The 14,208-nt window shown below is 60.9% G+C and overlaps 5 protein-coding genes across 5 annotated transcripts; 2 read left to right on the top strand and 3 right to left on the bottom strand.

The window, feature by feature from the left end:
• Positions 1-263: 263 nt before the first annotated feature.
• Positions 264-2,832, bottom strand: SLS55_002793 (uncharacterized protein; the record flags this gene model as incomplete). Its single annotated transcript, XM_066774273.1, has 6 exons — positions 264-300; positions 518-809; positions 870-960; positions 1,026-2,182; positions 2,231-2,623; positions 2,676-2,832. 6 exons carry the CDS (start codon positions 2,830-2,832, stop codon positions 264-266), a joined length of 2,127 nt encoding a protein of 708 aa, XP_066634392.1.
• A 1,507-nt stretch (positions 2,833-4,339) lies between these two features.
• Positions 4,340-5,276, top strand: SLS55_002792 (uncharacterized protein; the record flags this gene model as incomplete). Its single annotated transcript, XM_066774272.1, has 2 exons — positions 4,340-4,353; positions 4,430-5,276. 2 exons carry the CDS (start codon positions 4,340-4,342, stop codon positions 5,274-5,276), a joined length of 861 nt encoding a protein of 286 aa, XP_066634391.1.
• A 2,329-nt stretch (positions 5,277-7,605) lies between these two features.
• SLS55_002791 (uncharacterized protein) lies at positions 7,606-8,394 on the top strand (the record flags this gene model as incomplete). Its single annotated transcript, XM_066774271.1, has 2 exons — positions 7,606-7,610; positions 7,650-8,394. 2 exons carry the CDS (start codon positions 7,606-7,608, stop codon positions 8,392-8,394), a joined length of 750 nt encoding a protein of 249 aa, XP_066634390.1.
• Positions 8,395-8,773: 379 nt separating this feature from the next.
• SLS55_002790 (uncharacterized protein) lies at positions 8,774-9,521 on the bottom strand (the record flags this gene model as incomplete). Its single annotated transcript, XM_066774270.1, has 2 exons — positions 8,774-8,944; positions 9,309-9,521. The coding sequence occupies 2 exons, from the start codon at positions 9,519-9,521 to the stop codon at positions 8,774-8,776; spliced, it is 384 nt and encodes a 127-aa protein (XP_066634389.1).
• Positions 9,522-13,206: 3,685 nt separating this feature from the next.
• SLS55_002789 (uncharacterized protein) lies at positions 13,207-14,099 on the bottom strand (the record flags this gene model as incomplete). The annotated part of the gene is made up of 2 exons (XM_066774269.1): positions 13,207-13,355; positions 13,409-14,099. 2 exons carry the CDS (start codon positions 14,097-14,099, stop codon positions 13,207-13,209), a joined length of 840 nt encoding a protein of 279 aa, XP_066634388.1.
• Between the last annotated feature and the right edge of the window lie 109 nt (positions 14,100-14,208).

Below are 14,208 nucleotides of genomic sequence, written 5' to 3'. Positions count from 1 at the left end.
CACCGGCGTAATCTTCGGCTTACAATACCCCCTCCCGACATTCCGATTAAACCCCTTCGCCAACGCCCCCCCACCGCTCCCACTCGTACTCGTGCTCGCCACCTGGCCCTCCTTCCTCCCCGAGTCCAGCCCGGTGCACCCCGTCCCCTGCGCCGCGCAGTCGGCGTCCCCGTTGACCGACGAGCACCGCGTCATGCACACGCTGCGCGTCACCGCCTTCTTCGCGCCCGGGCACTGGATCGCCACGTCCTGACACGTCCCCGTCAGGCCGGCGGGGCACTTGCCGGCGCTCGTGCACAGCTGCAGCGAGGAGGAGGAGAGGGATGACGTCGTGCCCGCGAGGAGCGGGTGGTTGCCGGCGTCGGAGAAGGAGGCGTCGTCGAGAACGTAGTCGGCGGTGTTGGAGAGGAAGGCGTCGTTGATGGTGGGGACCGTGATGTTGGGGGCGGGCGGCGGCGCGGAGGAAGACACGGCGTTGGTGGCGGCGTAGCCGGTGCTGTTGGCGACGCATGCGGACGAGGACGAGGAGAAGGCTGCGAAGGCCGCGTCGTGCCAGAGCGCGGACATGTTCCACACGTTGTCGAGCGTGTAGTAGAGGCGGCAGTTGGCGGCCTCGTACTTGAACTGGAGCGGCGTGCTGTCGGCTTCGCGGATCTGGTCGCGCAGGTTGAGGCCCGCGTACGAGATCCACATGCCCGTGTCGCGCGAGCGGAGGGGCCGGAGGTTGGCGAAGGCGGACTCGTTGCTGGGGTTGGCGTTGAGGTCCATCCGCCCGTTCACCCAGTCAATGTCGATGTCGATGTCGCTGGCTGTGTAGGAGAGTGCGCCCCGGCTGCCGCTGGCGGTTTGCATCGGGCCAGGTCCCGGACGCCCGCCCATGGCGATGGTGCGGACGCCGATTTGGTTGGTCATGAGTTCGACGAAGAGGGCGCAGGTCGAGGAGCAGGTGCCGTCGGTGAGCTGGAAAGGGGAGGGCATGTCAGTGAGCTGCTGGGCTTGGGTTCGAGGTTGTTGTTGATGCTTACCAGCACGATTTGGTCTGGCCGCCACGGGGCTTGGCCCCAGTGCTCGGGGTCGAGGTACCAGCCGTTGAAGGCCGTGTCGGCGAAGACGGGGCTGGACAGGTTGTACTGCTCCGTCAGCGAGAAGTCGTCGCCGTGGTATGTGCGCGGCCCGTAGAATTCGGCCCACGACGTGAAGTTGTCGCCCGTGTCGGCGTTCAGCCGGTCCGTCACGACCCACTCGTCCGAAGCCAGGCTGTCGTACCAGTCGTCGTAGTCGGTGGTGCCCGGCTGCAGCGAGCTCCAGAAGTCGGTCGTGAACTGGCCGAGCGAGTTGGCGAGGTCGAAGGACCGGCGCCGGCTGCCGTGGAAGGGCGTCGTCTGCGGGAAGAACCAGGCGAAGGTGATGAAGGCGAGCAGCGTCAGCCCGCCCGAGTTCTGCTGCAGGTCGATGACGCAGCGCGAGAGGTTGCGCGCCGTCGCGTTGTCGACGAACCAGCCGACCGTCTCGTCGAAGAGCCCGATGTTGTCGCCGTACTGGTCGAAGCTGGGGATGCTGAGCACCGCCGTCGACGTCTCGTTGAAGAAGTAGCCCGTCAGCACCCCGCCGCCCGCGACGGACAGGTCCGGCTGGACGATGTCGGGGTTATCGGGGTACGCTCCGTAGCTGTCGAAGTTCCAGGATGAATCCGTGGATGAGTCGTCCGAAGAAGTGTCGTCCGAAGTGGTGTCGTCCGAAGACGCGTCGTCCGTGCTCGAATCCGAGGTGCTGTCGTCGGTCGAAGTGGCATTCTGTGCGGCCTCAAGCGCATCGTAGTAGGCCTGGGGGTATTGGCCAAGAACAAAGTAGTTGTAGAAATCGCCACCAGTGGTCAGCGGGCCTGTATCGTCGACGCTGTTGTAAATGGCAATCCAGTTGGTGGTGATGTTGCTTCCGTTTTTGAACACAAACTCGAGCTCGTCGCCAGGGTAGAATGTTGCGCCACCGCTGAAAACGTTCAATGTACCCTGGATATCCTGCGCGGGATGGGAGAAGAGTTGGTTCCAATCCGCATGGGGCTCGAGTGTTCCTTGCGAGTTGAGTGCAGCGAACTCGGTCAGCACCTCGATAACATCCCGTCCGTTGATGGTAGAAATTGCACCAGGCTCGGGATCGCCCGGTATCCGCTGCCAAATGTCGTCTGGCCGGTTGTCAGAGCATGTTACATGTCATTTGGTGGGGAACTTACCCCAGAGGTAGATCTGCGGGTCTGCCTTGCCATCGACCGATGCAGAGGTGATGTAGTAGGGGCTGGCAAAGGAGAAGGCGGCGAGGATTCCGGAGTTGAGATCGACGTGCATGTCGTGCATCGAGTACACAAGAGCCTGCATCTCCGCTTCGAAGGCATATTGGTTCTTATACTTTCCATTATCGATGTTCGTTTGGATCTGCTGCAGCCCTGCGAAGACGTCTACAGCTGGCTGCTGGTAGCCCTCCGGCGGGTCCTTGAGATATGCTAATGTGCTGTGGAACTGGATGGTGGTGTTGTAGTAGTCGATGAACCGTGTGGCGACAGCAGCATTGAAGGGGACACTGGTCAGACAACGGATGGCGTCGCGGGCGTAGAAAACGTATTGGCCCTCTGGAGTGGCATTAGCTGGAGGTGATATGGTTTGATGTGGAGCTGGACTGACCATTCGCCGCAGTAACGATGCGACCGCACATATCCCACTGGGCATCTGATGCATCATCGTTGGTGGGGATCTCCGCTGGTGCCGGACGAGGTGTCGGCTTCGCCAGAGCACCGAGGAAGAGGCACGGCAAGGCCGCGACGGATGCAAGTGACCTCATGGCTGTCGGATATGAGATGCTGCAGTTGCGCACTGGACGAAGCTATCCATCGGGGGCAAGCAACCTTTAACGTTGAGGCTTGAGGTAGGTGCGCCAGAGGGTGCCCCGGCGTGCGGCTTGAGAGCTAAGACTTTTGGGGGCTCCATCGTGCAGCTGCACGGCAGAATGGTGTTGGGTCGTGGCGGTATGGCCTTTAATTGGAGATGCACCAATCAGAAGACTGAGAGACGGTCCGCTATACCCACAACATGAAGGCTACAGCGCCACACCGGGGTTTGCGACCTATTCGAGTCCAGGCTGAGCCTCCACCAACTAGTGGGTAAACATGTGGTCTCCGCATAATTAGCGCGAATGGGGAACTTGGGGGCGGAAACGCGGGCGGAGCGGCCCCCAAGCTCCATCCGTAGGCCAAAGCTCCATCCATAGGCCAAAGCTCTGCTTACGCCAAGCCGCCCATATAAAGGCTTGATCGTTGGAGGCTCGTGCCTTTGCGCTTTTTTCTCCTATGCAAATCGGATTTCAGCCTCGGGATGTGGATATTATCCGTGGGCGCGCCACTGTGACGCAAAGGAAGGGCAAAAGCAAGAACAACGCTTGCCTAAAACGGGAATCTGGGGGCCTAATATACTCACCACCTGGTACCTGGTCTATTAATAGACTGTGTCACGAGCACTGATAATTTGCAAATCAGACCCCATCCCAAGACTTGCAAACTCTGAAGATGCACGCCGCATTGAGCGAGACGGCCGCGCTGCCCCTGGACCTCTACGAGAAGGCCCTCAGTTGGTATTTCGATTCCGAAGAGTTCAAGTGTTGGGTGAAGAAGGATCGAACATGGCACCTGCGATGTGTAGGTGGGCCCGGTTCGGGCAAGGTAAAAGACACAATCCTGCGGAGTTATCCATTAAGCGCAAAAGCCGTGCTAATTCGGTGTCTAGACTACGCTAGCGGCATTGGCCTTCAACTACCTCAGGGACCGATTTGAGAGAGTGCCTGACGTCGCCGTCGCCTCAGTGTTCGTTGTGGCCGATGTCTGCAACGATGGTGAAGATGCAGCGGCGTTTGTGGAGAGCGTGCTGTCGAGCCTCTGTCGCCAGTTTCGAAGAAATTCTGGTGAGACTTCCCGTGTATCGGACGAAATGTATGGCGCATACGTGGCGGCGTGTGAGCGGGGTGACCGATTTTCTCGTCGCGTCAAACTCCTGCGGAAAGCCCTGTACGCTCGTTTGTTGGGCCTCGGCCATGCGTTTCTGATCGTCGACGACTTCGACCGATGTGGTGATGCTATTGAGATCTTCTTTGAGGATGAGTTTGCGAGGCTTCGACGGCACGGCCTGAAGATTTTCGTCACTTCACGCATCGCCTACCAGCGATCTCAGGACCAAGTCTCGTGCGATGCCATAGACTCAGACGACGAGCAATGCCCCAGCTATAGGCTCACCGTTTTCTGGAAGTGTAGAAAGTGTATCTTTCGCGGAGTGGAGGATCCTTATATCCTTTGCGAAGCATGCAGGTTGCGAGGTGAGGGATGCAGGTTTTGGTAAGACAGGCATCCCCTTTCCTCAGAGTGGCTTTGCTAACCCAAGCATGGACACAGTGGGCCGGGATCCGACTTCTTCGAGCCATACTCGCACCTCGAACTCGACCTCTCCATGAGCTTGGATCTCGCGGTCGAGTTCGCATCCTGGAGTCTCGAGGCCGAGCACGGCGACCTCGGCCTCGACACAGACAACGACAACAAACCGCCTCACTCGGCGCTCGGGCGCACCCTCGTCCACCGCGGCGGAGCCAGAGCGATCCAGAGCCTCGTCAACTCGATCGCGAACGACGCCTTCAACAACCTCACCTTCATCAAGCTGCGCCTGGACGCGATCCGCACCGCCACCTCCATCGACGCAGTCCTCAGCGTCGGCGACCGCCTGCCGGCCAACCGCGTCGCCATGTTCGACGCCGCCATCGAACGCATCGCGGCGCAGGCGCAGCCGCAGAGCCGGTTGGGGCTGGCGGCCATCTCGGCCGCGGCCAACCGCTACAACGGCAGGCCGTTCGGGGAGCTGGAGCGCGAGCTGCACCGGGTGGTCCCGCGCAGCGGCGGCGCTCAGGGCCCGCGGGGGCGGTACTCGGTGGCCGAGGTGCTCAAGGCGACGGCCGGCTTCTTGACGGTCGACAACACCGAGGACCAGGTCGTGGCGCCGTACCACGAGTCGTTTTTCCTGTACGTGACCGAGGGCTACAACGAGCTGCTCGTGTGGACCCGCGGCGACTTGCGGTATGCGATGCCGCCGCGGTCGAAGACGATGGCGCAGATGGGGGCCAGGAACAAGGGGGAAAAGGGAGGGCCGAAACGGCGTGTGGCGGGGCTGAGAGGCCTGAGAGAAGTTCCTCGGGTGCAGCTCGAGCACAGCAAGACGAAGCTCGCCAGGCAGGGGACTAGCATATTCTGAGTGTCTGAATTAGTTATTCGATGACGTTTCAAGGGTTGCATTCAAGAGCATACCCATGCCAGCTTTCGGCCCCCACCTTGCACAAGAGGTGAGATTCCGCCCCCAACGTGGCTGAAGCCAGAGCACTCGGCTTTAAAGGACCGTGTGCAGCCGGCATCCGCATGACTACATCGTCAGATTGGTCGTGCAGAATCTGTCTCAAAAGTATTCCCAACCATCGTTAATTCAAATCAGTGTCAATCCTTACAGAATTATACCTCGATGTTTTGCGAATACTGCCGGGAATCCGTGCTCGAGTCCACGCAAAGATGGGCCTACCATCGCAAGACCCTCCAAGACCTTAGGGCGGCCACTCTCGCGGACGAGCCATGCACATTCTGTCGGGCCCTGTACGCGGACGTGGGCACCGCGGCCGAAGATTCTTTCGAAGAAAACCCACTTTACCGATGGAGCATCACCATACCAGCAGCCATCCGCGAGAGCCAAGACCCCGTCGTCATCACCTTCCGACCATGCCGGCGGCTCAGAGTCGAAACGCCAGGCGACGGCGCACGCGAGGAATACCCGCCGGAGAGGGAGTTCTACATGTTCCCAGACAACAACGGTGAGTAGTGAGCCGCAATCCAAATAAAACGAACAAAAGCAGGAGACATCACCACCCACTCACACACACCATCCCATCCAGACGACGCCCTCCCCTCCCCCGCCTCCCTCGGCCCCTCCACCAACTCCCCCCAAACATGGTCGCAAGCCACCACCTGGCTCCACACGTGCCTAACCACGCACCCACGGTGCCGCCCACCCCCCACCGGCGCCCCCTTCGTCCCAACCCGCCTCCTCGACGTCCAGCACCCCGACCCCTCCCGCATCGGGTTGGTCGAAACCTCCTCACACCCCGCCTTCGCCTCCTCCCCGCCACCACCCTACTGCACCCTCTCCCACAGCTGGGGCCCCTCCCCCGCCTTCCTCCGGCTGCGCGCCAGCAACATCGCGTCGTTCCTGCGCACCGGCATCGCGCTCGGCTCGCTGCGCAACCGCAACTTCGCGCACGCGGTCGAGGCGTGCCGCGCGCTCGGCGTGCGGTACCTGTGGATCGACTCGCTGTGCATCGTGCAGCACTGGGGCGACGGCGAGGCGCCGCCGGTGGATGAGGGGGAGAGGAAGCTGGAGGAGGCAGATTGGGGCCACGAGGCGCCGTGTATGCATAGCGTGTATCGCGGGAGCTGGTGCAATATCGCGGCGGCGGATGCGGGGGATGCGGGGGGTGGGTTGTGGAGGGGGAGGGGGAGGGGGGTGGTGGGGGCGGGGGTGTATAGGGGGGCGGGGGTGTTTGGGGGGATGGGGGGGACGAAGGCGTGGAGGGTTGTGGATGGGGGCGTTTGGCGGGAGGGGTTGTTGGGGGGGTTGTTGTATAAGCGGGCGTGGGTGTTTCAGGGTATGTGTGTGGCTCTCGTTTCCCTCTTCCTCTCCCTCCCCCCCCCCCTCTCCCTCTCCCCCCTCTCCCCTCCTCACTCTCTCACACACACACACACACACTCTCTCTCTCTCTCTGCCCCCCTCCCTCCCTCCCTCCCTCCCTCCCCACTAACCCAACCCCCAAAACCAACCAGAACGCCTCCTCTCCCCCCGCCTCCTCCACTACACCGCGGCCCAACTCTACTTCGACTGCGCCACCCTCTCCGCCTGCGAAACCTTCCCCGCCGGCCTCCCCGCGCCGCTCGACACCGCCGCCTCCACCGACCGCCACTGGCGCGCGCGCCTCCTCCAAACCCTGCCATCGTCCTCGTCCTCCCTCCACGCCATCATCTCCCGCCCCCTCGCCCCCGCCTCCGCCGTCTCCCTCGAAGCCTTCTGGGCATCCGCCGTCGCCAGCTACACGCGGTGCGCGCTGACGCGCTCGTCGGACCGCGGGGTGGCGCTGTGGGGCGTGGCGAAGCCATTGTTGGACATGATGGTGGAGGAAGCGGGAGGAGGGGAAGACGGGGAGGACGGGGAGGCGTATGCGGTGGGGATGTGGCGAAGGGGGTTGGAGGAGGGGTTGGCGTGGAGGCTGATTGGGGGGGCGCCGGCGCCGCCGCCGCTGGACAACGCTGATGGCGCTGCTTCCACGACGCATCACGCGGCGCAGGCGCAGCGTCCCTTCCCGTCGTGGTCGTGGATGGCTGTCGTCGACGCCGCGGCAAGGCCGGTCGAGGTCGCGGATCGGTTGCCTGGAAGGCGGACGTACACGGTGGTCGGGCACGACGGGGTCGCGCCGGTGAGGTTTGAATTGGTGGCGGACGGGTTGCGTCGTCGTCGACGTCGGCGGCGGCGAGGAGGGGAGGGAAAGATGGCGTTTGGGACGTGGGAGGAGCAGTTTGGCGCGTGGGATAGGCGTATGGAGGAGACGGCGACGACGAGGAGGAAGAAGAAGAAGAGTGAGGGGAGGAATGGGGCGGGCGGGAAGATGGGGGTGGTTGTAGAGGAGGTGGAGGAGGGGGAGGAAGACGAGACCGAGGACGAAGACGAGGAGCAGAGGCTCAGGGACGAGCATCCGCGGTTGGCGTCGAATTCGATTGCGCTGTACGGCAATGTCGGGCGCGCGAGGTGCGTGTATGATGCGGCCACGGAGGATTACCGGCTCGAGATCCCGGGCGCCGCGGCGGCCGAGGAGGATGGTCGGTGTCGGGTTGAGGTCTTTCCGGATTTTGCCATCGCGCATGGCGAGATGGTCTACTTCATGATACTTGCTGCGACTGTTGAGAAAGAGGAAAGTGAGTGGGGAGGGAACGACGAGGACGAATACGACGAGTACGATGAAGATGATGAGGGCGAGGAGGATCAAGAGGAAAGTTCCATGGCCGAGCAGAAGGAGTCCGAGACCGGTGTCGAAGACGCGGATGAGGTAGAGGCGGCCGCGGAGAATGGCAGTGAACGTGCTGCAAACGATTTCGACGCTCCCTGCCATGGTGTCGGCATCATATTGCAGCCTGGGGAGGGAGTCAACCATTTCTACCGTCTGGGGGCCTTGCGTTTTGACATGACTCAAGGAATAATGGAGTCCACCTATCTCGGAGCAGACTCCGAGGATCTGAAAGGATGTGACAGCGAGAAGAAGTACAAGCTCTGGTTGGATTAATGATTAATTCAAAATGTAACCTATGCAAGTTAGAAAACGTCAAAAAGGGGGGGCGTCCGACTGAACCCAAGGCACTTACTAGCCCATTTACCCTACAACGCCAGAACAAAGTGACGACACTGCGCTGCATTCATATCAGCGCCATCTCCACACCTGCCATTATCCGAAGTTGAAAAGCAAAATGGTTGTCTTCGTCACGTTGAACAACAGCACTCTCTTCCCCCCCTTATTATCAACGTTCTCTGGCCCCTCTCGTTTTGGGAACGTCCCATCTCCCCCCTTCTCTTCCATCCCATCCGATCTCTGCAACCACCCTCCCCAGCACAGCCTCTCTTTCCCCTCCCTCATCCCCCCAACAACCAACAACTCAACCTTCTCCTCACTTCCTGACCCAGAAGAAATACGGCCCGGCCTCCTTCAGCGCCTTGTCCTTGGCTTCGAACAGGGCCATGAGCGTGTTGTCCGAGACGCGGCGGAAATGGTCGATGATGGGGTAGGCGTCGAAAATGAGGCTGGTCGAGACGACGCCGCGATACTTGACTTCGCGGAGCTGTGGATTGATATTTTTTCGCCTTGGTCACTACGGCGGCCAACGTGCAACGACGAGAGTTGGGAAATCACCGGGGAAAAAGTGAGGAGGACGGACGGGACACCAAGGAGAAAAGAAGACGAAAGCGGTAGGAGATGATTTTTCTTTTCCCCTCCCTCCCCATGAATCGCGCGTGCATCAGACAACATGACTGGGGGAGCAAGAGCACACACACACAACGCCCGCCCCGCCCCCCGCCTCACGAAGAAAGAAAAGAAAAAAGAAAAAAAAAACATACCTGCGCACCCCCCCAATACGCACTATGCACCCTCTCGCCGCCATCCGTCCAACTCATGACGGGCAGCACGTCGTCCGGCCCCCTCACCACCATGCCCGCCCACCGGTAGTTCTCCAGCATCGCGTGGCACGGGTGCACCGGCGCCGGCTCCTCTTTCCCGTCGTCCGTGTCGTGGAAGTCGCCGCCCGACCAGTCGCCCTCGAGGTCCGCCGGCGTGATGGGCGCCAGCGCGTCGAACAGCGCCGATAGCTCGCGCACCGACGGCGTCCCGCCTTCTTCGATGAGGGTGAGGATGCGCATTTCTGGGCTGTGGGAGGGGACGCGCCTCCGGAGGGGGAGGCGGGGGGTTAGCTGGGGGCGTGGTCTGCGTGGTGGTGGTGGTGGTGGTGGTGGGGGCGGTTTGGTGGTGGGCTGTGCTGCGGGGGTGGATGGTGGGGGGATGGGGAGGGGGCGAGGACGAATGAAGACGAGATGCAGGGGTGGTGATTTGAGGGGAAGGGGAGGGGCGCAATACGCCGAGTGTTGTGGGTTAGGGCGGAGGTAGTGCCGGTGGTGGTGGTGATTTCGGGCAGGAAGGGGGGAAAGAGGAAATAGGGCAAAAACGGGCGCAAGCTACAAGGTGTTTGGGTCGACCCACGAATCCATGGCTGGTGCGGCAAACTTGGCTGAATGACACACGGCAGCGCTTTTTGCTTCTTCTTCCTCTGCTTCTGCTTCTGCTTCTTCCTCCTCTTCCTGGCTCTCTCCGCCAAGTGACGCGGGACCTCGAGAGGATCACGAGCTGTAGCAGCAACGTGCGGCAAGCGGCAGCGGGCGTTCGGCTCGTGTAGCGCGGCAGGCTGTAGATTGTATGCAGGCGCGGGCCCCGCTTACGTGCATAAGGTCTGGGGAAGTAGGCAAGGCGAAGAGGAAAGACGTGAACCGGAAGAAGGTTCCGCTGCAAGAAAAACCAGCACACCCTGTCGGAGTCCGAGAAAAAAAAAAGACGAAGAGGCGGTTTTGCTGGCTGGCGCGGTCCACCTTCTCTTTTCTACTCGTGACCAACGGGGGAAGAGAAAAGGATGCAAAGGTTCCGCAGCGTCGGGAATCGAGCGTTCTGTTTCAGGGTCACGGTTTGGCTGCTGAGGAGCGAATGAAGGCGTGTGCGGCTTGTCCTGGTGCCTGGCTGCTGGGCGGACGAGGCAAACGAACAAATGGGACCGGGTGGGGTGGGGGGGAAGGAGGTCGGGAAGCGCAGCGAGGGCCAGCCGGCGCCGCGCACTCCAACCGCCGTTGGCACTCTGTCGCGTGGGAAATGCGCCGATGCATAGCCGGCGGCCTCGAGCCGGCTAGTCAGTTGCCAATGGCAGCCGCATCGTCGAGGTCTCCTCGTTGAACGACACCGGCCGGCCGTCCAATCCCGACCCGCCAGGTGGCTGGCCGGCCGGCTGGCGATATCGGCCCGGCGGAGCTCGCTCCTTAGCGAAGGTGGAGAACTTAGCCACTGCCGCGGGAATGTGGCATGTTTTTCGACTCGGCCCTGTGGCGCAGCGGGCGGTCAGGGAGAGCGCAGTGTTGCGGATGGCCGTTTGTCGTCTCCGGGAGCAGCAGAGGAAGGCCCGGTTCGAGGGCGGCTTGTCCGGCAAGCCCGCCCATTCGCTCCCCCCGAGCGCGAAAGGGGCGGTCCCTGCCGCGCCAGACGCGCTCCATCCCGCCCGTCCCCTGCCGCCGTTGCGTGCCGTGTCTGCCACCACCATCATCATCATTTCGACGGGACGATCCCGCGCGTGCTGGCGTGCGCAATGAGCGCCGAACCGCGCCCAATCGACATGGCTGCTCCGCGCTCCATGCCCCTCCGCCGTAATCCCGCGCTTATCGTTTGACCGACTGTCAAACGAGCCGCCGGTCCACTGCCAGCCTCCCGATTCGGCGTGCTGCATATACGCACGCTTTGGCTCCTGCTATAGGCACCAACCAGTGAGACATGCGGCAAAGCATTAAGCGCGCGCAAGTGGCGGTGAGACGCAAGTAATGGTGGAGAAAGCGAGGTTGCTGCATAAGAAAGCGTTTTTGATTAGTTATTAGAAAGGTTGCTTCCCGATTGGGCCAAGTCAAGAGATCCTTCGAAGTCTTCGGACTTTGACCAAGCCCTGAGTTCCGATCAAGTGCTCTGACTTCCTCTTCTGCGCCGTGTATACCATCAGCGGGACCGTGAGCGAGACGGAAGCCTTGGCCGAACCCCGTGGAGAGACGTTGTTGCGGATATCAATCGTGACGTGGAGCTACCAATCGGGCGTCTCCTAACAATTCAGGGTCAACCATCTCCAGAGACACCGGGAGCTGGTGGAGCCTACACGCAAAAAAGATGGCATGTGGCTTTACGGCCGACGGGAATAACGAGATCCAACGCAGATCTTGCTCAGTAAACCAACTCCAAGCGACAGCGCATGTGGAGTTCCATGGGGACGTGACACTCACCAATGTTTCCACTGCGGCACAGCACATCCCCGTCAATCAGCTCCACCTCTATGAAGGTTCGGAGCGGCTCCGGCGGAAGATTGCGTCAGAGCGTGGGAAGTCAGGGACAATGCTTGGCTGCGCCGCCATGAGCCTATCATGTGTAGTGAATCGCGAACGGAGTCCATCTCGTATTCGCGTACCCTTTCCCGAGAGTACAAGGCCTTTGTGATGGGCCTAATCATGTATAGACTGGCCGTAATACGGCGGTGGTTCTAGAGGAGTCGTCGTCGCTGGATCTCTGCGGTCGGCGAATCTCGCACGGGCAGCAAGGGTTCCTTGCACATGCAACGCTGTCGTGCTTGCTTGCCATGTGCCAATCCATGGATGCGGCGCTGCTGATCGGTCGGACGTGCAGCCAACACGGACGCTTCTGCATCAGGTGATGTTTTAGTGGGGAATACACAGGGAAGAGAGATAAGTACGTGGGCATTGGACTGCCTTTTGGTAGCACCTGCAGCGTAGAACGGGAGCCATCTCCTGAAGGCGGTCTATGGGCGATTACCAACCTTGGTTCTGCAACTACCCGTGTTCAAGTGGTCAAGCGGTGGCAAGAGGTGTGATGTTTTTCGGGGAGTCGTCTCTGAACATGGGCAAGCCTGAGCGCATACTCCATAACTTCAGACGTCTGGGAAAATCCCCGCGGGTATGCGGGCGCGGAGGAGGCTCTTTGCGGGTTTGTGGCTGAAACTTCACCCGATGTCAGATGATGGAACATGTGAAGTTTTCTGGAAGTGCGGAGCAACGGGTCGTCAGTTCGGGAGTTGGCCGAAGAACGGTGACCATGTTGAGGACTTGCTCCTACCCTCGTCTCCGCCGGCTTGAAAGTGGCGGTCAAAACGGCATTCCAGCATCGCGTCGCGCCTATCAATAGGGGCGGCTTTGACGTTGTCGATCGAGCCTGGTCAATGGTGCAGGAGGCATGGCTTGTTATGCGTGCAAGGGCTCGACTGCGTCGAACTACAAAAAGATTCCGGGCCCTTTCGCAGCCCCAACTCCGAAGGCGTTTTCAAATTGCAGTGATGGCGCGTCTGTGTTTTGAAGGCGACAGGGGACCCCAGACACGGAAAAGGTCGGTCGCCTCCGGGACCCATCCGAGAAGCGAGTGATCGGTGGCTGGGGCACGGTAGTGAAATGGCGACTGCGGATGGTTCCGTTCACGAACGAGTTGGTCTGACGTTGGCTTTGGGTGTTGAGCGCTTTCCTTGGTACGCCTTGCTTAGTGCGCCACTCTTGTGAAGAAGTGTTTCCCCAACCACATGCCAAACTTGTCAACACGTTATTCCCCTGAAGCAGGCAGAAAGAGGCAATCACAATCACAAAAAGCACTGTTGATGTGTGAGACAATTATTTATAGATTGCGGACTCCTGGTCCAATATCTACATCAAGAAGGGTGAAATTTTCCAGTCGGAGACTTTTTGCCAGATCCCTATGTCAGTCCACCATGTGAACTTGCCCATCGGCTGTTTGAAGATGAATAGAGAGCGCTTAGCAAGCCTGGGCGTCAGCCACGGTGTACTTGCAAGCGTCGCTGGGGCCGCTGCCGGCCTCCTCGGGCTCGCTGCCGTCGGTGACACCGGTGAATTCCTGGCAGACGACCTCGACGCCGGTGGCGCAGGTGTTGGAGATGGTGGCAGCTGGGACTGGTTAGCTCTGTGGTTCGGTTGCAGTGGAGTGCAAGGAAACTTACTGTCGCCCATGTTGGAGTTGATGCCGACGAGGATGTCGCCAGTGGTAGCGGTGACGCTGTCGACGGTGATGTGGCGCTCGGGCATGTCGTCGCAGTTGCCGCAGCTGCGGTAGAACTTGCCGAAGTCCTCGACGAGGAAGCCGGAGACAGCAAGGGTACCACCGCCGTTGTGCTGGAGGACCTTGTCCTCAGCACCGCGGGCACCACCGCCAATGATGTGGGTGGTGTCAGAAGCACCCTGCTCCTTGATGGTGAAGGCATCCTCGCAGACGGCAGTCCACCAGACGTTCTTGAGAGTGCAGCCACCGAAGCAGTGGACACCCTCGATCTGGTCGGCGGCGATGATGACGTTGGAGAGGGTGGCGCCCTCCTCGAGCATGAAGACAGCGTCGCTGTCACCACCCTCGGCCTGGCCAGTGCAGTCGACACCACGGCCGAAGGCCTTCATGCCACCGTCGAAGTTGCCGGTGACGGTCATGGGCTCGCTGAGCTGGCTGGTGCCGGAGGAGGCAGGGAAGCCAGAGGCGGCAGCAGTGGCGGCAGGGGTGGTGGCCGGGGTGGTGGCGGAGCCAGGAGTCGAGACGGGAGTCGCGGCGGCGGCGGCCAGACGGGCGTTCTGGGCGGCGTTGGGGAAGCCCCAGGCGGCGCGAGGGTCACGGGGGACCATGAAGGCGTTGGTCGAGACGGCCATGGCGGCGGCGACGAGAGCGATGCTGTACTGCATTTTGATTGGTTTGTTGGTGGGTTGGAAAAGGGTGTTGGCAAAGTTGGATTGGCGTTCAAAGATTGAATGGAGAGTC

This window comes from Diplodia seriata, assembly GCF_021436955.1.
Source record: "Diplodia seriata strain FDS-637 chromosome Unknown scaffold_3, whole genome shotgun sequence".
In the NCBI taxonomy this organism is placed as follows: domain Eukaryota; kingdom Fungi; phylum Ascomycota; class Dothideomycetes; order Botryosphaeriales; family Botryosphaeriaceae; genus Diplodia; species Diplodia seriata.
The sequence above is the reverse complement of the archived record's forward strand: the minus strand, read 5'-3'. Positions and strand labels throughout refer to the sequence as shown.